This window comes from Chrysochloris asiatica, unplaced genomic scaffold, assembly GCF_000296735.1.
Source record: "Chrysochloris asiatica unplaced genomic scaffold, ChrAsi1.0 scaffold00110, whole genome shotgun sequence".
NCBI lineage: Eukaryota > Metazoa > Chordata > Mammalia > Afrosoricida > Chrysochloridae > Chrysochloris > Chrysochloris asiatica.
This window is the reverse complement of record NW_006408628.1, coordinates 3,433,290-3,454,571: the sequence shown is the minus strand read 5'-3', so window position 1 is coordinate 3,454,571 and position 21,282 is coordinate 3,433,290. Positions and strand designations below refer to the sequence as shown.

Here is a 21,282-nt window from a genome sequence, read left to right as displayed (position 1 = left end):
GCCATTAAAAACCTACGCAGACAGAGTGTGTCATTTCTAAGAACACTCCAGTTACTCTCTTTGTTGTTGTTGTTAAGTACCATTGAGTCAGATAATGTTTTTTAAAAGTCTTTAAGGCTGCCTGGGGGGGGTGGGGGTGGCAGGGTGTGTGTGGTGGGGATCTAGGTTTACTGATGTCATTTTAATTGGTTCCCCCATATAAAAATTAAAGCCACTTTGTCTCCACTAGTCTGTCTCTTGGTCTAGCAAACAATATCTACTCAACTTTTGCCTTTGACCTCTACTATTTGCTTATTTGATCCTAAGATAGAATTTTGTCAGTCATGTTTTTGATTTCTGAGGAGCCGTTTATGTTGGTAAATAAAAATGTGTAAAAGTAAAGTGAAATTTTTTATTATTTTCAAAAGGAAAAGGAAAGACACTTCCATGCTTCCTTTCATAAACCTTTCTCCTTGTTTCCCCTCAATAGTATGAGGGATGATAGAGACCTCCCTTCCTTTATTGATTGACAGGTCACCTCCACGCAAAAGTGCCTGCCCAGGATGGTTGATTAACATTTTCCTGTGATAGTTTCTTCTTTTTATTTCTGTGTTTTTCTTTTTTGTGCCTTTCACCTCAGGATTCACAGAGTATATTATAGGTGGTGGTTACGTGCCAGAGAGCCAGTTTGACTCATAGTGACCCTGTGTAGGGTTTCCAAGGGTATAAATCTGTACGAGAGTAGAAAGCCTCATCTCTCTCCCATGGAACAGCTGCTAGATTCAAATTGCTGAGCCTTGTGACCTTGTAACTATGCTAGCAGGTATCCTTTTATAATACAGTATTACAACAGAAAATTATTATAAAAATAAAATGCAGTTTGAATGTGGCACTGTAGAATAAGCACTGGGCAGCAAAGTTGGCTTGAACCACAAAGCAGGTGGTTCAAACCCACCAGTATGCTTCTCAGAAACCCTATACAGGGATGCTTTAAGTTGGAACCAACTCAATGGTAGTAAACACCAAAATTTTCAATGTGGCATGAATATTAAACAAATGTTTTCTTCCCAAACTTACTCCAAATCAATTTTCTTTCTTGGTACCACCAGTCACCCTGCTGTTGAAGCAAGAAATACAGCCGCCATCTTTCACTCCTTACTCTTTTTCTCATCTGATTGTCTAATCTTTCCAGTGACATATGGGCTATCTGTAGCTTTACCATAGGAATCAGTGCTTTAAATAAAATGCATTTCCTTCTTTTTTTTTTTTTTTTTTTAACTTGTTATAGTGAATTGAGTAAAGGTGTACAGGCAAGATGATCAGTTTTACATTCAACAAATGATACACTTTGTTTCATCTCAATGATTGCAACCCCCTCCTTGGAACAATAGTTATGCCACTTCCTCCCTGTGGGTTCTATTTCTATTCCACCCACCTTCCCATCCCATCTCAACTTTGTCTTTAGGTAAATGTTGCCCTTTTGATTGTGAATGACTGACCCTTTGTTCCATGGTGAGCACACTTTACAAGGTTTGTTCACTCTCCTACATACCTGTCTCCTGCTTGGCTGAAAATTGGACCATGAGGGTGAATTATATATTTTGTTCTCAGGGATAATTTTTCATACTTTAAAATCAATCTAAGAGCACAGGAAAAGTCTCTCAAAATGAACAAATGATTCTAAGATGATGCACAGCTAAAATATTTTTCTTTCTCCAATTTTTAGATTATTTCACGTGTATTCTGGCTACATTCTTGTGACGCTAACATCTCCAATCCCGAATTGGAAGATGTGATGAAGGAATTCTGCCACCTGTCTCTTCCAGAGAGGTCCCGTCAATCTTACCTCATCGGACTCACCCTTCTTCACTACTTAGATATCTACAACTTCACATACAAGGCACGTTGCTGTTATGGAAATGTGTTTATATTCAGGATATAGTATAAAAAGTATTTGATTGCATGTGTATTCTCTCTGCTAAGGAATGAGACCCATTTATACAGCTTTTGAAATTAAAGCTTTATTTTAGTATTAAATAGGGCCTTAGAGATTCTGTATTGAAAGTTGCTCATTTTATAGATGAGGAAACAAGTATTATTGCCTTTTTAGCTCTCAGATTGTGCATCCAAGACTAAGAAGTAAATTTAATATAAAGTATGAAATGCAAATGTTATCATTATTTTTAAATAATGAAAATGCATTAACTTAGATTGATACATAAAACTGAGAACAAAGTTACTGGGTTTTGTTTGTTTGCATTTTTTAACAAATTAAAAACAGGGTTTTTTGTTGTTGTTTCTGGAGGTGTTCTTAAGGTTTTTTTTCCTTTCATGTTTTTATCAATTTAGATAGAGGTTACCATTATTTTCCAGAAGAACAAAACAAATACTCATTATTAGGGTTTAGTAAAACCAAAGACAGTGCTCGTGGTGCTGTGGGTAAACACTGGACTGCTAACAAGGTCAGCAGTTCAAACTCATCAATTGCTCCAAGGGAGAAAGAGGAGTCTTTTTGCTTCTATAAAGATTTATAGCTTCAGAAACCCTATGCAGAGTCACTATGAGTTGGGACTAACTCTATGACACCTAACAACAAAGCCAGAGATGACAGTATTTTGAAGTTAGTAGATGCTTTGTAAGTATTTATTTGAAAGCTTAAGAAACATAAAATAGGAAAAGTTAACACCTATGTATACTCTAATATACATTTGGTAAAAAATATTTCTAAGCGATTGAAAATCCTGAAAAACATGTTTCTCTCTTTAAAGTAAAAACCAGATGCACAAAGCTGCCTTATACTTATAATGGGGATGAAAATGTGTTAGGGCCGGTTCTGAATGACCATTACCCTGAACCATGATTCTCAATGACATCCCTCACCACCTCCAAGAAGCCAGAGTCTACTTTATAAACTGTAAATCACATATGTCACCCTTCTGCTCAAAACCTTGCAGCAGTTCCTCATTCTGTTCAAGTAAATTCCCAAACCCTAAAAAAAGCAAACCTTGATGTACACAACTTCTTTTTATCTCTGACATCTCAGTTGTGCTTGGCTGTTCTCTGGACTCATGGCAGCTACATGGTACCGCTTCAGGCAGACAGCAAATGTCATGTGATTAGCATGGCTACTTGTCTTGGCTCAGGCTTGACCTTCTCAATGAGCCTGCTGTGCTTTGTATTTATATCCCATTCATTGATGAACCTTCCTCCATGGAGACAAACTTACCTGTCTTAATAGGATGCCTACTAACTGCAGTCAGCTATTTATAAATTGTTGTTATGTGCCATGAAGTCGGTTCCGACTCATAGTGACCCTGTACAGGGTTTCCGAGGCTGTAAATCTTTACGGGAGCAGAAAGCCTCATCTTTCTCCCATGGAGCAGCTGGTAGTTTCGAACTGCTGACCTTGTGGTTCACTGCCCGAATTAGAACCACCCTATTCAAAATATAACTCATCTTCCTTGCAACACTGTGAAAACTCTTTTCCTGTTCTATTTGTTTTCAACCATGTTTTTGGCATATAAGATGTTTTACTTAATTTTTGTGTTGGCGCTTAATGATAAGCTCTGGACCACAAGGTTGGTTTGAACAGCAGTTCAAACTCACCAAGCTGATCCTTGGAAACTCCATACAGGATACCCATGAGTCAGAACTTATTTGATGGACTTAACAACACCGACAACGTCCTCAATATGATGGAAGCTCAACAACTGACATCTTTGTTGACTATAATATTCCAAATGTCTGGAAGAGTGCAGGGCTCGTGGTGGAACATAGCAAACATCCTTTATGTAAACTAACCACATAATTAGTTTATATGAACTGCAACTTCAAATGCATAAGACATGAACGTATTCATTGTGTTCACTTAAAATTTAATTCTTATTTTAAATGATTTCCACATAACAGGAATCAAATGAAGTATTTCCTGCTGAGTCTAGTAAGCACATGTGTTTGACAAGCAAGACCTTTCCTAATTGTTTTCAGGCATTGCAAACAAAGATAAGTATTTCCCATTGGTTACCAATTTATTTCCATTTTCCTTCTAATTTTTCCAGAATTCTAGAATTTTGGCAGAACTAGAAGGAAAATTCAAATATTGATTCTAAATTATAAATAGCTGACTGCAGTTAGTAGTCATCCTGTTAAGACAGGTAGGTTTGTCTCCATGAATGAGACCTCTCCAGTGAAGGGGATAGGAATACAAGGCTACCCTTCCAGCTGAATCTCACACTCACCATGGTGGACTTTGACATCCTCAAGCACACCAGGAATTTTCCTCGAGGCCCTCAGACATCTTTCCCCCTCTGCCTACAGTCTTCCTCCTTATTCTTCCCATAGTTTGTTCTTTCTCATTTTTCAGATTCCACCTTGGAGAGAAACCTTTTCATTTGTTGCCTAAATTCTCCCCATTCTCTCTCACACAGGCTTCCCTCTTTGACTTGCTTGATGACAGTCTCTCCCATTAGACTGAAATCCCATGAGCCCAGGGAAGATGTCAAGTTTTGCACCACAGGGTACCCATTACCACACACAGTGCTGGTGACAAAGTCAATCAGACCCATTGCCATCGTGGCAATTCTGACTCAGCAAGCCTAGAGGACAGAGTAGAACTGCCTCTTAGACTTTGAATGTCGTAACCTTCACAGAAGGGAACACCATGGCTCTGTAGGATAACCATTGGACTGCAAACCACAAGGTTGGCAGTTCAAGCCCACCAGCAGCTCCATGGGAGAAGATGAGGCTTTCTGCTCCCACAAAGATTTACAGGCTCAGAAACACTATACAGGGTCACTATGAGTCAGAATCAACCTGATGGCACTTAACAACAACAATAATCTTCACAAAAGTCAACACCACGTCTTCTACTTCGGGGCAACTCTTGGGTTTGAACTGCTAATCTTTCAATTAGCAACTGAGCACTTAACCACAGTGCCACCAGAGCCCATTGGCAACATAGTAGAACCTAATGTTATTGAATGAATGAATAAAACAGTTAAATTGCCTTAAAATATTTTCAATGTTCTTTCCTGCAGCCAGCAAGTATTAGGTAATTATAACTATTTATCTTGATAAATCACTTGGACTGTTGGCAGAGCGTTTCTGATTTTTAGATATATGTTTTATAATTTTGAAGCCATAGAACCCCTGAAGAATTAGACTTTTGCTTTTCTGACTTTTAAAATTGTTTTTTGATGCTTTTATTGAGGTATAATTTATATAGCATAAAATCTACTTGTTAGTGTGCAATCCAATGATTCTTAGTCAATGTACAGAGTTACAAAACCAACACAATTTCATAGTAGAAAAAAAGCCTCATTTCTATTTGCAGTCATTTCTTACCCTGAACCTCAGCTCAGGGCAACCTCTCATTGATTTTCTGTTTATAGATTTGCCTTTTCTAGAATCTCTTATCAATTGTTGTCAGGTACTACGTGGCCTTTTGTATTTGGCTCCTTTCACTTGTTGTTGGTAGGTACCATCAAGTAGGCACCAACTCATAGGCATCCTATGCATAACAGAAAGAAACACCTCCCAGTCCCACACTAATCTCACAATCGTTGCTAAACCTGAGCCCACTGCTGTAGTCACTGTGCTAATCCGTCTTGTTAGGGGGCTTCCTCTTTTTCTCCAACCCTCCACTTTACCAAACATGATATCTTTCTCCAGGGACTGATCCCTCCTGATAATGTGTCTGAAGTATGAGAGACGATGTCTGGCCAACCTGGCTTCCAAGGCAATCTCTGGCTGTTATTCTTTTGGCAGATCTGTTGGTTCTTTTGGCAGCCCATGGCACTTTCAATATTCTCCTCCAACACCATAACTCAAATATATCAATTCTTCTACAGTCTTCCTTTTTCACGATCTAACTTTTGCATGCATATGAGGGTATTGAAAATATCATGACTTGGATCAGACTCACCATAGTCCTCAAGCTGACATCTTTGCTTGTCAACACTTTAAAAAGGTCTTGTGTAGCAGATTTACCCAATGCAATGTGTCATTTGATTTCTTGACTGCTGCTTCCATGAGTGTTGATGGTTGATCCAAGCAACATGAAGTCTTTGACAACTTCAATCTTTTCTCCATTTATATGGGTGTTGTTTATTGGTCCAGAGGTGAGGATTTTTGTTTTCATTTCATTGAGGTACAAGTCATACAGAAGGTTGTGGTTTTGATCTTCATCAGTATTTTTAGCCCTCTTTGTTTTCAGCAAGCAAGATTGTGTCATCTTGCATATCACAGGGTGTTAATAATTTAGCATTATGTTTTTGAGACTCATAGGTGTTGCGGAAAGTATCAGTATTTTATTTATTTTTATTTTGTGCCAATTAGTATTCCATTAAAGGGATATGCCACATTTTACTTACTCATTCATCTGGACTGGTACACTTTTTTGGCTGTAATGTTGCTGTGAATATGCACATACAAGTCTTTCAGTGGATATATGCTTTCATTTTCCTGGAGTTCATACCTAGGTATAGGATTTCTCAGTTGTATGTTTAACAATTTAATAAATTGCTTAAAGGTTTTGCAAAGTGACTGCACCTTTTTTACACTCTCACCAACATTGAATGAAAGTCCCAGTTTCTTCGCATAAATCATTTGCTTTTATTGTTTCTATTAGGTGTTTTTCCCTAGGCAAGATCAAAAACCGGCAGAAAAGATGATAGAACTGTTCATCAGGCTGAAGGAGATTCTTAATCAGATGGCTTCCAGCTCAAGTTTGCTGCTCGACAAAATGAGATCCCTGAAACAAATGCATCTGCCTAGAAGTGTTCCATTTGCTCAGGTAGAGAAGTTGCCCAGAAATGTTCTTGTTGTAAAATGTCTTTTGTCATATTAGCTTTCACTTCAGATTAGTTATAATATATTCAGCTACAACTTCAGTAAATCAAATGAAAATTACCTATAGGAAAACTCTTCTACGTGGGCAACATCATTTATCACTAAATTGGTTAAGTCTACCATTCTGCACTTAGATTTCAGATGTACATTTTAAAGGAATTATAGAAATTGTAATGATGCACTAAGTCTGCTCAGGGGTGTTTTTTTCCTTCTTCTATATTGTGTTCAGTACATCTATAGCTCACAGGACATTAATAAATCATGAATTTTTATCTCACAGGAAATGTACCGAGGCAACAGAATGAACACACCCCAAGGATCATTTAGTACTATCTCCCAAGCATTGTGCTCCCAAGGAATTACCACTGAATATTTAACTGCCATGTTGCCCTCTTCCCAGAAGCCAAAAGGCAATCACACTAAGGATTTTTTGACTTATAAATTAACCAAAGAGCAAGTCGCTTCAAAATATGGAATTCCTTTAAATACCAGTGAGTATACCTCTAAGTGGAGTCCTGGGGTGTCTCTGAAAGGTAAACACTGGACTGCTAACCTCAAGGTTGGTGGTTCAAACTCACCAGCCACTCTTTGGAAACCCTATACTGGGTTGCTATGAGTTGGAACCAACTGGACAGCACGTAACAACAGCAATACTTCTTAATCCGTGTAAATTATGTTACCTAGCAACATTGTCTAGTATGTGACTATCTTCTCATTCCATAGTAAATGAAGCAATTTTCCCAAGAATAAAAATAGAAAACACTTATCCAACACATACCACATGCCTCAAATGTAATGTTTATTAATTTATTTGCTCTTCACACCAGTCTTAAGGGGCAAGAATTACTGTCATTCCCTCTTTATAGAAGGAACAATGAGGCACAAAGAAATTAGTCACTTGGCTACAGTTTCCAATCTGGAAGTATCAAGGCTGTGATTTATGATTTGAACTGAGACACTTGCTGAAAAAGTCTGTTCTTTTAACCACAGTACTGTACTCAGAATTGTTGAAGTATCACGAGGTCTGCCTTGTCAATTGTTGCTGTTGTTAAGAACCTTCCAGTTGGTTCTGTGGCTGTAAATATTTGCATGAGCAGATAGCTTCATCTTTCTCCGGACTTGCCCTTGAATGTTATATAAATTTACCCTCACTTTCAGTAGATTGAACCAACCTTTTCTTTCACAAATTCTTCATTACGATCACCTTTCCTTGCTGCCCCTGCAGTGTTTAAATCCCTGAAAGGTCTCCGAGCCTTTTCTTGCACTAAAGTAAGGTTAAAAAAAAGAGCTTTGATACCTGGTCTGACTTACTGTGCCTTGCCAGTAGAGAATTCAAAAACATGCCGTAAGTCTGCTCTGGTCAATAGTTTTTTTTCTTAATTTTCTAAAATTGTATGTTTTTATTGTACAAGGTAGAGTTTCCTGAAAACAGCAGAACTATAAATGTTTAGTGGTACATCAATGGTGTTTACTTCATCTATAAACTTTGAAATGGAAAATATGATCAGCTGAGCTCTTTCCAAATAATATATGTGTTCAGAAGAGCAGTTGGATTTGCTCGATCTCTTTTTAAAATTCATTCAACAAACATTGCTTACGTGTCAGGCAGTATCCCAGTAACAAGGATTTGTGTCATTTTTTTAATCAAATGCTTGTGAGATGGATCTGTTTGGAAGCAATTCTAAAATGTTGGAAGCAGTTTTGAGATGGAGTTTTCAATCTTTCTATCTACTCTTGGCAAAGCACCATCACATATACTAGGCTTGCTTATTTGCTTAAAATATTCACACCTTAAAAGATTTGTTACTATGTTTTCTCACTTTGATACTAGATACCTCATATCTGTTAATCATACAGGAAGTGCTAAGACATGTATTGTAGGGTGTGACTATAATAATGTATGTCATTGAAGAAGCAAATTTGAAATACATAATGGTTTTATTTCACTTTTTTCCTTTCAGCCTCATTTTGCTTCTCCCTTTACAAAGACATCATTAACATGCCTGCTGGACCGGTGATTTGGGCTTTCTTGAAACCTATGTTGTTGGGAAGGATTTTATATGCACCGTACACCCCAGTCACTAAAGCAATAATGGAAAAGGTTTGATTGTTATTACTCAAATTTTCAATTTTGGGTATGAAGATGATTTTTAAAGTAGTCAGCTTTCAAATACACCCTAGTTCATTTGCTTACTTTATTTCTCACCTGTTATTACACCTAGCTTTCTGAAACTCTCAACTTCTGTCCTATACATATATGTGAAAGTGATGTCAGTTGGATAGTACCACTTTGAAGAGAATTAGATCATATTGCCAAAAGAGAATGAGGTTAGGGTGAAGCAAGAGCTCAGATATGTCAATATATCTTAAAAGAAAAAAATTATGTCTGCAACTAGTGTCTAAAAGTATTTAAAAATAATGTCACTAGAAAAAATAATGTTGGGGCATTATGCAACTAGTTTTATTAAAAACAATCCCTAAAGTATAGATTCTTGGCTTCATATTTGGCTGAACATTTTAATATCTTATGTTTATAGAGAGGAGCGATGTGGAGAAAGAGAATATTGTTAATAATAACTGTACTTATCATCGCCCTAATTTAACCATGGTAGCATTTTCCTCTTACTTTTAAAATTGACTTTAATGATTTAAATTGTATACTTAATACTTTTGAAATGAGAGATGAAATGGAAAAACAATTCCGCGTTTTAGATTTTTACCATTACTTGGTCTCTCCTTTACAGTTTATGTGAATATAACATTTTTGCTAGGTTTATATGGAAATGTTGTTAGGTGCTGTTGAGTCATTTCCGACCCATAGCAACCCTGCATAGGGTTTCTGAGAAGTGACTGGTGGGCTTGAACCACTAATCATGCGGTTCAAACGACTTTACCATCCAGCACATTAACCCACAGTGCCACACCAGGTCTCCAGGCATTTGATTATTGTCAATTTCCAGAACAATCTTAGTTTTTTATTGTTTGTATTACTTTGTTTATTTACATTGTAAATAAGTATTTACAAATAATTTTAGACAGATGAAGCTACAAATAATTTTACACAGATGAACCATATGCATGTTTATTTTTTCAATGAAATCATTTTTTTTCTTCTTCCTCTTTCATTTGGTACTCAATGCCACTTTCCCTCCCATCTTTTTTTTTTTTTTAATGTTTTATTGTGAATTATGTGATAGTTTACACAGGAGAACATTAGCTTTATATTCATCATATATCATTTCACTGCCATGGTTCAATCCCCTCCATGCATCATCAGCCAACCAAAAGGTATACATTACAAGCCTGCTCCCCCACCCAAGGACGTCAGCACACAGCCCCTCTCCCTATTGTGTATTGCCCCCCTCCCGTCACCAAAACTATCCTATTTCTATTCCCTGTCCTGTGCTAAACCTTCCCCTCCCCCCCTAACCCCAGCCCTCACACCTCGGTAACCAGCAAGGAATCCCACCCCCTTTAGTATAGGTTATTTTTTTTTAGTCTTTTCCAGTAGTTATCCTATGCAGTATTTCTCCTCTTGTGACTGACTAATTTCACTCAACATAATGTCCTCAGGGTTCATCCATGTTATGCAGTGGCTTGCAGCTTCCTTGTTATTCTTCAAGGTAGCATAATATTCCATTATGTGTATTTACCATAGTTTGTTTATCCATTCTTCAACTGAGGGGCATTTAGGCTGTCTCCATCTTTTTGCTATTGTGAATAGTGCTGCTATGAACATTGGTGTGCATATATCTACTTGTGTTATGGCTCATATTTCTTGTTTCCCTCCCATCTTGATCCCACTCTTGTTTTGATGCCAACTCATGCACTCTGGCCTTCAAGGATGTTTCTTCTTATAATTTCTCCAAATTCCCCTAGTCCTTTACAGCTACTATACTATTTACAGTTTATTATACTGTCTACAGTTTAGTTAATATGCAGAGCTCTTTGGTCACTGTTTGCACTGATGAAATGAGTTTGTAACATAATACTTTTCTATGGATTAATTTTCTTGCTCCACAATATCTGGTAGAAAAGCTGTCAGCTTCATTGATATCGTGTAATATATTCTTTATAGGCTGCATTTTTTCACAGCATGGAATTCAATGAATCCTCAGTTGTTGGACATTCATTTTGTTTCCAGGGTTCATTTTTTGCTCATAGAAGCAATTCTACAACAAGTTCTCTAGTGTGTATAGTATTTTGGTTTTAATGAGATGACTGTTCAGGTTTAAAGGATATTGTATTTTCTTTTACTATCTGTTATCAGATTATTTTCCAAAAAGAGTGCATGTAATACATCCATTTACACCAACAACATATGAGAATATTCTTCTCCCTGTGACCGTGAACTTGTGGTGATGTTGGTGTGCCGTGAAGTTGGTTCTGACTCATAATGACCCTGTATTGGGTTTCTGAGGCTGTAAATCTTTACGGGCAGCAGCAGAAAGCCTCATCTTTTTCCTGCTGAGTGACTCGCAGATCCCAGCTCATAATCCACTATGCTACCGGAGCTCCTTGATCTAGGATGTTTCTTATGTAGTAAAGTAAAGAGTGTCAGTGATAAAAAAGACTAACTTGTGTAAATTCCAAAAGGTGTGCCTTCATTTTGGCTGTAAATCCACTATGGGATGATCTGCCCTATTACCTTTCACTCAATTCACAATAAAAATATTTTTAAAAAATCACTATGGGCATGAAACAGCCACTGACTTCTCCATAGTTTCTATAAATTATCTTAACACTGTGAAAACTACCACTTGAAACTTTGTGTGGGCCATCTCTGACTTTTTCTTTCTTTTCTTTTAAACTCACTGTGTATTTTAGCACTGCTTTTTAAAGTTCTATCACAAAACAACCTTAAGATACCTTTGTGGAATAGAGGAAATATACTAACAGTCCAGTTCTGTTGTATTTTTTTTGTCTTTAAGTCGAATGTAACTCTAAGGCAACTGGCAGAATTAAGGGAGAAATCTCAAGAGTGGATACATCGATCGCCATTTTTCATGTCTTCTTTCCAGCTGATAAACCAGACGATTCCAATGCTCCAGGTATGAGACGCTTCTGCCATCACCTTAGTAGGAATTACAGTGATTTGAGATTTTGATGCTTTCATTATGTGGTTTGGTAGATAGTAAAGATGAATACATATTCAACAGATTAAAATTGCCTTTCTTCTAGAGACTGGGTCTGAGGCTGCATAGCAGATCTGCAGTTCACATTGATAGCCATGCTCACCTCTTAGACCACACACAGCTCCTCTGCAACTCAGAGATAAGATGTTTTGATAAGTTGATCTTGAGAGAAAAATTAGTCATGGAAATCAATTTTGCAAAAGTACAATGCTATAAAACAAAAACAGCTTTAAAATATGCTTGCTTGACTTCTTTCTCCACTTTCAAGTATGGATTCTTTTGTTTTTGTTTTTGTATTTTAACTAAATCACAACTGTAAATTAGTCACATTCTGGAGAAAAGTCCTCTCTTTAGAGAGTCTTTGGTTGAAGCATATGCATTATCAAATACCAACTGTCTCAGAAAAAGCATACCAAAAGATGTTTTACATATTTAGCTTGACTAAAAATTAGTGCACATAAAATAAAATCAATTTTTAAACTAGATATTTAGTGTTGCTGTTGTTATAAAGTGCTGTTGAGCTAGTTCCAACTCATAGCACCCCTGTATAGGATTTCTGAGGAGTGACTGGTGGGTTTGAACCACTGACCTTGTGGTTAGCAGGCCTCTGCTTATCCTACAGCACCACATCAAGACTCCTAGTTTTGATAAATATAAAATCAAGAAAGCTTCTCATCAAACATCTTTTCCATAATTTACTGTTAAATTTTGATTCCAATTTTACACATTTTTACAGGTTTTTATCCAGTACATCTCAGATAACAAAGGCTCTGAGGGGAGGACTTTTTTGACATATGTATTTTCCTAAATGGAATGCTGCTCTATTCTGCTGATTTTTTTTTCTCTCTCTCTCCTGTGAACAGAAAAGCAAAAAAAAAAAAAAAAAAATTCATCAAGGAAACTTCTGTTAGTTAATATTATGAATTAAAAAAGAATGTATTCAATGTATAATAGTTCAAAAGCAAAGTACTTTGCTAAGAAGAAATTCTGTGACCATAATGTTAAACGGATCAATTAATGAAAGTGCCTTTATTCTGTTTTAGATCAAAATAAGCTATTCTTAATTACTGAGGAATCTTAAATCTGCAAGCATGTAGTAAATTTGCAATATCAAGACTTAGTTTTGCTACTGTGAACTCTTAGACAACTTATAATACCTAAGCTGTAGTTTATGAATCTCTAAAATGGGCATATTACTAATACTTCACAGACTTGTGAGGATTGAGTAAGATCATATGTGTGGAAGCATTTGAAAGTAGGGTTGTATATGATATAGAGGAGTGATTGTGAGAGGAATAATGGGAGAACGGAGCCAGGGTATGATGGATTGTCTACCATTTGCAAATAACACAGTGCTTTGATGGTTAGCAACACTCTGATTCCTTGATGTCCAAGTTAATTCCTGGCAAACAGTTATATTTTAAAGGAGTTAAATTATCACAGTGTGTATCTGTATAATAACCTTCAGTCTACATGCTGTGGGGTACTGCAGCACAATGCACTGGACCACAAGGTCAGTTTGAACTGCAAGGTCAGCAGTTCAAACTCAACAGTTGCTCCTTGGAAACTCTATGTATGGTCACTGTGAGTTGGAACTAATTCAATGGCACTTAACAACAACAACAATTACTACATACTGACAAGTACCCTTAGGTCTCTCAGCAGATGCATGTCTTAAAAATGAATTTTATTATTTATGTGTTCAATAATATATGTTCTCCTTAATCATCTATCTTCAGGATAACAAAACAGAAAATATTGGTGAGAAGAACAGACTACTAAGTGGTACTAAACTGTCCTCTAGGGAGACAAACATCTCAACCTAGCTCATGCAAAGACAAGACCACGAATTCATAAGATGAATAAGCCTTTCTTTAATCAAGTGGAGTGCTCCACATTCAATTTCCCTTTTACCCTTACTAACTGTGTGCCCTTGGGTAAATTTGCATAGTTTTTTAGGCCCCAGCTCTGTCATCTATTAATGGGAGATACTAAGAGTTCTGACTTTAACTTACTGTTGAAAACTAAGTGAGAAAATCAAGGTAAACTATATAAGACAGTGCCCAACACATATTAAAAGCTTGATAAATATTAGCTGGTGTGGCGCTGTAGGAAAAGCACTAAACCATACGGTCAACAGTTCAAACCCATCAGCCACTCTTCAGAAACCCTATGCAGGGTCGTTATGGGTCAGAACTGACTCAACAGCACTTAACAACAACAACAACAACAAGTACTCCTACTGCGGTAGAAGTTATAACTCCTAATTTGGATGATAGTTATAACTATCTTTATATTTTAGGCAAATATTCCCACTCCTGACTTATTGACACGGTTACTTAGCTTCCAAAGACCAGGTTATTATGTGAAAATCAGCATTATGTAAAAATGAATGATGACCACATCAGATCACAGAAAGGAGAATGATTACATCATTACTTGTCTGTCAAATTTCATCATTATCTACATTCCAAGTTGCATCATTATCTAACTGCCACACCACTGAAAATCCTGGCCCAGCCAAGACACCTAACCTTAATCATCACAGCCAATATTAGCATTGTCATACACTTCAGCATGTACAACTTTAATGAACAAAATAGTCAGATAGTAGATATTTAACTATTGTAGTAAGCATGAAATATTAATTATGAAATGTCACTAAGTGAGACATTAGTGTTTGTTTCCAATTTTTTCCCCCATGATTGATGGGACTAGAGTAATTTGCAGTTGGGAAATATGTCCTAGGTGATAGAAATGATGCTGAAGATTACATGATAGAATTTTGCAAGGCAAGCTACTTATTCATTGCAAATACTTTTTTTAAACAACATAGAATGTGAACCTCAACAAATGGGATACACAGAACCTCAACAAATAGAATACACATGCAAATCGACTACATCTGTGTCAAAAAACAAAGGTGGAAAAGTTCAATAACATCAGTTAAAACAAAGCCCGGGAAAGACTGTGAAACAGAGCATCAATTGCTCATATGCAAGTTCAGGATGAAGCTGAATAAAATTAAAACAAGTCCATAAGAGGCAAAATATGACTGAAAACATCCCATCTAAATTTAGAGAACATCTCAAGAACAGATTTGATGAATTCAACACTAATGACCGAAGACCTGAAGAGTTATGGGCTTTACACAGAAAGACGGCAAAAGGTCAAGAAAAAGACAGAAAACAGTATAAGGAAAAAGTAAATGGCTGTCATGAGATTCTGAAACTTGCTCTTAAGTGTAGAAAAGCTACAGTGAGTGGAGAAAATGAGCAAGTAAAAATAAAAGAGATGGACAGAAATTTTCAGAGGGCAGTTCCAGAAAACAAGTTAAGTATTATAATGAAATGTGCAAAGGTCTGGAGTTAGAAAACCAAAAGGAAGGAACATACTCAGCATTTCTCAAGCTGAAAGAACTGAAGAAAAAATTCAAGCCTCAGATTGCAATATTGAAAGATTCTACAGGGAGTGGCACTGTGAGTTAATGCATTGGACTGCAAGGTTGATTCAAGCTCACCAGCTTCTCCTTGGAAATCCTATACAGCATCACTATGGATCAGAACTAAACTTGGCACTTAACAACAACAACATAGTCAAAATACTGAATGATGCAGAAAGTGTCAAAAGAAGATATAAGGAATACCAAATCACTGTACCGGAAAGAAATGGTTGATGTTCAACTATTTCAAGAGGTAGCATATGATCAAGAACTGATCATACTGAAGGAAGAAGTCCAAGTTGCACTGAAGGTATTGGCAAACAAAACACCAAGGCTCCAGAAATCAATGGACTATAATTGAAATCTTTCAATAAACTGATGCAGTACTGGAGGCACTCACTCATCTATGCCAGGAAATTTAGAAGACAGCTACTTGACCAACTGCTTGAAGAGATCCATAGTTGTGCCCATTCCAAAGAGAAGTGACCCAATAAGGTGTGGAAGTCATCTTATCGAACAGTATCATTGATATCACATGTAACTAAAAGTCCACTAAGTTCAAGATGGATTTATAAGTGGACATGGAACTAGGACTATCACTGTTGATAACACAAGGATCTTGAGTAAAAGCACAGAATACCAGAAAGATGTTTACTTCTACTTTATTGTCTATGCAAAGGAGCACTGATAGAGTAGTGAGTTATGAGTTGGGCTGCTAACTCCAAGATCAGTAGTTGGAATCTACCAGACTTTCCACAGGAGAATGGTGAGGATTTCTGCTCCTGTCAAAATTTGCAGCCTCAGAAACCCTTGACAGGGTCACTATCAGTCAGAACCAACTCCACAGCACACAACCACTACCACGATTGACTAAGCAAAGGCTTTCGACTGTTTGGATCTTGACAAACTATGGGTAACATTGCAAAGAAAGGAAACACATAATTGTCTTCAGGAGGAACCTGTACATAGACCAAGAGGCAGTGATTCAAACAGAACAAGGGGATACTGCATGATTTAAAATCAGGAAAGCTCTGTGCCACAGTTGTATCCTTTCACAATACTTAATCTGTATGTTGAGCAAATAATTTGAGAAGATGGATTATATGAAGAAGAACATGGTGTCAGGATTGGAGTGAGATTCATGAACAACCTGCGATATGCAGATGTTACAACCTTGCTGGCTAGAAATGGAGAAGACTTGAAATACTTATGGATGAAGACCAAACACTGCACACTTCAGTCTGTATTGTATTTGGACAATGAGACAACACTATAATATCATACTTGCGTATTCTGATTAAATAACTCCTTCATCCCTACTTCTAGAAAAGTAACCTTAAACTGATAAAGGCAGGGTCATCACTGGAAGTGGTAGAAATAAGACAGAAAGCCAATTCTACTGTCAAATTCCATGTGGACATCACATTTTTTTAAAAAGTTGTTTATCTTTGTTTCAGGTGAACAAAACTAAAATTGGAACCCTCAGAACTGAGTGTTTGTCGTTGTTGTTAAGCGGATGTTGGTTCTGACTCATAGCAGCCTGTATAGGGGTTCCAAGGAGAAGCTGGCGTGTTTGAACAGCTGACCTTTCTTTTTGCAGTACAATGCTTATCCTACAGTGCATCACCAGGACCCCACAATGTGTTTAGCATATGTGAAGGGAAATGAAATGATTAATTAACATGATGAAAGGATTGTTAAATGTAACACAAGTTCCTAAGGTTGATAATTATGATCATATCTAGTCACTTTAGCATGCTGTTCAATTTATGTCTATAGAGGGGTGGTAGTGTTCCGTGGAGTCGGATCTGACTCTTAGCTACCCTGTATAGGGTTTCCAAGGCTATAAATCTTTACAGGAGCAGAAAGCCTCATCTTTCTCAAATGGAACAGTAGCAGTTTTGAACTGCTGACTTGAGGTTAGCAGACTCATAACACTACACTATCAGAGATCCAACCTTACAAGACTTTTTCAGCCACACACCTTCTGTCTTTCTCAAGGATTTGTATGTGGGCATCCTGAATGACAAGTGGTGGATAATTCATTTCACTGTGGGTATTGTTAGGGATACAATAATTAAGCATATTTTCTTCTTGTGTTGAAACTAATTTTCTATTATAACTTTTTAGAATACTCTAAGAAACCCTTTTGTGCAAGTTTTTATAAAATTCTCCGTGGGACTTGATGCTGTTGAACTATTAAAGCAAATAGATGAGCTTGGTGAGTTCACATTCACAGAAAACACTTTTATTCAGTAGTTATGTCAGAAATGTGAAGAACATTGCCCTGCATTAGAACCTTTTATTATTTTTCTTTCAACATTTTGTTTCTAGCTAGTTAATCTTAGAAAAGTAAAGTGCCTGCATATATCCATCCACCTTCCCCTTACCTAGTCGTTCAACTGCAAGTAGTAGCGTGTATTTAGATACTCAGATGGTGAAAGTCTGCAGTTCATTTTTAATAATCACAATGCAATACAATTATCCAAATAAATGCAGCTTTTCCTTTATTCACAGGTAGGGGAATAGATACCCAAAAAGTAAAGGGATACTAGTTTTGTTATTTTGGTTGTGGTAACTTGATGAAAAGTAAGTCCTTCGGAACAAGGAAAGACAAAATGATTTATTTCTGTCTGCATTTACCATTGTATTTCCTCAGTATCACTTTGATATGCTGATACCATACCAGCATATAATTGGAAGAGGTTACAGAGTTAGCAAAAACAAGACTAAGGCAAGGCGGAGTCGTAAAAGAAAATAACCCTCCATCAGTAATTCAAGGTTGGGTCCTCCTCTGATGGTCATTTAAAAGGAGCAGACTGAAGAGGATCAAAGGAAGCTATCTGAACTCATGCATTTCCTCTGTCACATCTCCATCTTTAACCTACGGGATGCAAGACTCTAATTCAGTCTCTGTCTGATCACTGTTGCTATGCAACCATGGCTATGAGTCAGGCACTGAGAACATCAGAATTGGGCATCCTCAGAGCAAATGCCCCTCCTCCGCCTAGGCAGTGGCCAGACACACATGAGTTAGGCTGTAAACCAGTGAGGAGGAAATGTAGCTCCATGTATATCATTGTACAGTTTTAAATGCTGATCACTGTATGTATGTGACAGTAGTAACCTGGTTTTATCAAGAAAGGTAGTAGTAGATTTATTCTCTAAAAATATCACCTGAGTTCAAACTCACCGGCCACTCCTTGGGAACCCTATACAGGGTTACTATGAGTTGGAACCAACTCGACCGCCCTTAACAACAACAGCAAAAAGGGATCATTTGATCAAACTATCAGAACTATACTCAAAGTTCTTTTATAAATGTTAGTATTCCTGATTTTAGAAATAGGTGGTAAAGTTTAGAATTTAGAGTGATATTAAAATTAATATAGCAGTGAGACTGAAATTTTTATTAGTATGTAAGTAACTTAATATCTACAAGATTGTAGTTCGATGGGGACACTGCCCCTCAGTACTCTTCTGTACCATTCTATTTACCAGCATTTCTAAAGAATCCTTTGGTGGTGTGTTGAGTTTCAGTGGCCACTGGAGGCCACTATTCAACCACAATTTTACCCCTCCCCCACCAACATCTTCATCAAGTAAAACATTTCAGTTTAAATTCTAATAAGAAATGCATTTAAGATGTTGTCTTCTGTGAACATTTTAGTCTTGTTTTGGATGATGTAAGCATCATGTTTGGATTCTGTGAGGAGGGATTTATGATACTCACAACCTTCTCTAGATTCATGATGATCAAGTCATAGGAAGGACGTAATTGGCCAAATGATTTATTAACCTGCATTTTCATATTTGCCCTTTGTCTCAGTTGATTTCCTCACAAGGAATCATGAAACTGCAGCACAGTTAAGTCCTCTTTCTTTCGGAGTAATTGCCTAGAATAAAATTTTGATCATTTTGTCTAGATTGATACAGGTATCTGTAGAGGTAATTCACATAAGATTTTAAATCAAACAATATTAAAAAATTATAACAATGTGACATAGATTCTCACAATCCCTTAAGAAATATTCTACTGCACAGTTTATCAAATGATACAGCTTATTTGTTCTACACGCTCTACATAGACTCTTTCGTCTAACTTTAAAAAACGCACATTTCCTGTACAAAGCAAGCATTTTTGTTTAGTTTGCTCTAAACAGTCATCTCTAGTTTTTAGTTTTCTTCCCACTATTTTGTACATAAAAGTTTTTTAAGTATTCATCTTTAGTCATTGATTAATTAAATTGTTGATGGTTGTTGGGTGCCTTGGAGTCATTTCTGACTCATAATGACCCTGTATAGGGTTTCTGAGGCTGTAAATCTTTCCTGGAGCAGAAAACCTCATCTTTCTTCTGCAGAGCGGCTGATAGATTCAAACTACTGACCTTGCTGTTAGCAGCTCAGCTTGTAATCCACTAAATTACCAGAATTAAATTGTAGCAGAATATAATTTTACATTATCTTGTCTTTTTCTTTGAACGTGGCTCCACTGCATTTGCAACTAGCTCAGCCTTCTCGTGAACGATATTTGTACAACCAGAAACAATATCCTAGGTGCTAGATATTTTTAGAGTAAATTCCACAGCCTCCTATTATTTATAACCTAGTTTAATGTTTAATATTTACCAAAAAAAATCAATATTTTGTCTCAATACTTGTAGAACCCAGGCTAAAATATATATTTCTGTCTGTTTTGCTCTGCTTCTTTAGACACCCTAAGGGCGACATTAGAGAGCCACATGGACATCATTGATCATCTTAACACGCTATCTTCTCTGACAGTAAATATTTCTTCCTGTGTATTGTATGACCGTATCCAGGCAGCAAACACCATAGAAGAAATGGAGAGTGAAGCTAAAAGGCTCTACAAAAGCAATGAACTCTTTGGAAGTAAGTGCTATTTTGCTAGGCTTTGAGCTTCTCTTTGTACTAAAATTGGCCAAATTCTGCCCTCACCTCTTTCATCCAGAACTCAGAAGAGTAGTCTGGAGGTCACTGCCCCTTCTGATGTCCTGGGAAATGAGAACCTTTCATGTATTCAATCCACCATCTTGCCTGAGAAGCTGTCAGCATAGGTCTAATTTTGCTGGTGTGTGAGAATTAAGAATGAAAAGGGTCCCATAGTTATAGGGTGAAGTTGAGTCCATCCTCATAATCCATCAAGACTACTCATTTTAAAGTGCTTTTGTTTTTCCTTTTAATTTTACTAAGTGGATTAGAGTGCTGTATTGTGTCTGGCCACTTAGTTTGTGATTATAGTCTCAAGCGCTGGCTCTGAATCTCTGAAGTTGTCACTCCCTATTAACTGTCCTTTCTGTAAATTAGGAGCCTGAACATTCTGTCACATTACTAACTCAGTTGATGGTTTGGCTGCCTTCTAGCTGTACCTTCAAACCAATGAAGAATGTCAACCATAACATAACCTTTATGCTCTTTTGCCATTATATTTTTAGGTGTTATTTTTAAACTTCCTTCTAACAGAAGACAGCAGAGAGAACACAGCTCTGAAAAGGTCTCCCTTCCTCCTGTTGTAAAATATACCATCCGCATGAGTCTCAAAACTGCACAGACGACGCGAAGCATAAGAACCAAGATTTGGGCCCCTGGACCACACAATTCTCCATCCCACAACCAGATCTATGGCAGGGCCTTTATTTACTTACAGGATAGTATTGAAAGAGCCATTGTTGAATTGCAGACTGGAAGGAACTCCCAGGAAATAGCAGTCCAGGTTCAAGCAATCCCTTATCCCTGCTTCATGAAAGACAAGTAAGTCTGTGTGCTTTCAGTCCTTTTTAGAATAACTCATTTCTTCTCATTCAGATATATTAAGTGAAAAGGATCATTTCCCCCAAAACGTCATTGTATGCTTGT

At 37.0% G+C, this 21,282-nt stretch overlaps 1 protein-coding gene across 1 annotated transcript in view; it reads left to right on the top strand.

Moving 5' to 3' along the window:
- Positions 1–21,282, top strand: part of ABCA12 (ATP-binding cassette, sub-family A (ABC1), member 12) — a 221,686-nt gene that overhangs the window by 128,580 nt on the left and 71,824 nt on the right. The window contains exons 15-22 of the mRNA XM_006867786.1: positions 1,706–1,879; positions 6,608–6,772; positions 7,109–7,319; positions 8,790–8,929; positions 11,760–11,879; positions 17,536–17,626; positions 20,119–20,298; positions 20,862–21,177. Of these exons, the coding sequence (XP_006867848.1) occupies positions 1,706–1,879; positions 6,608–6,772; positions 7,109–7,319; positions 8,790–8,929; positions 11,760–11,879; positions 17,536–17,626; positions 20,119–20,298; positions 20,862–21,177 (1,397 nt within the window). The remainder of the gene's footprint in view (positions 1–1,705; positions 1,880–6,607; positions 6,773–7,108; positions 7,320–8,789; positions 8,930–11,759; positions 11,880–17,535; positions 17,627–20,118; positions 20,299–20,861; positions 21,178–21,282) is intronic.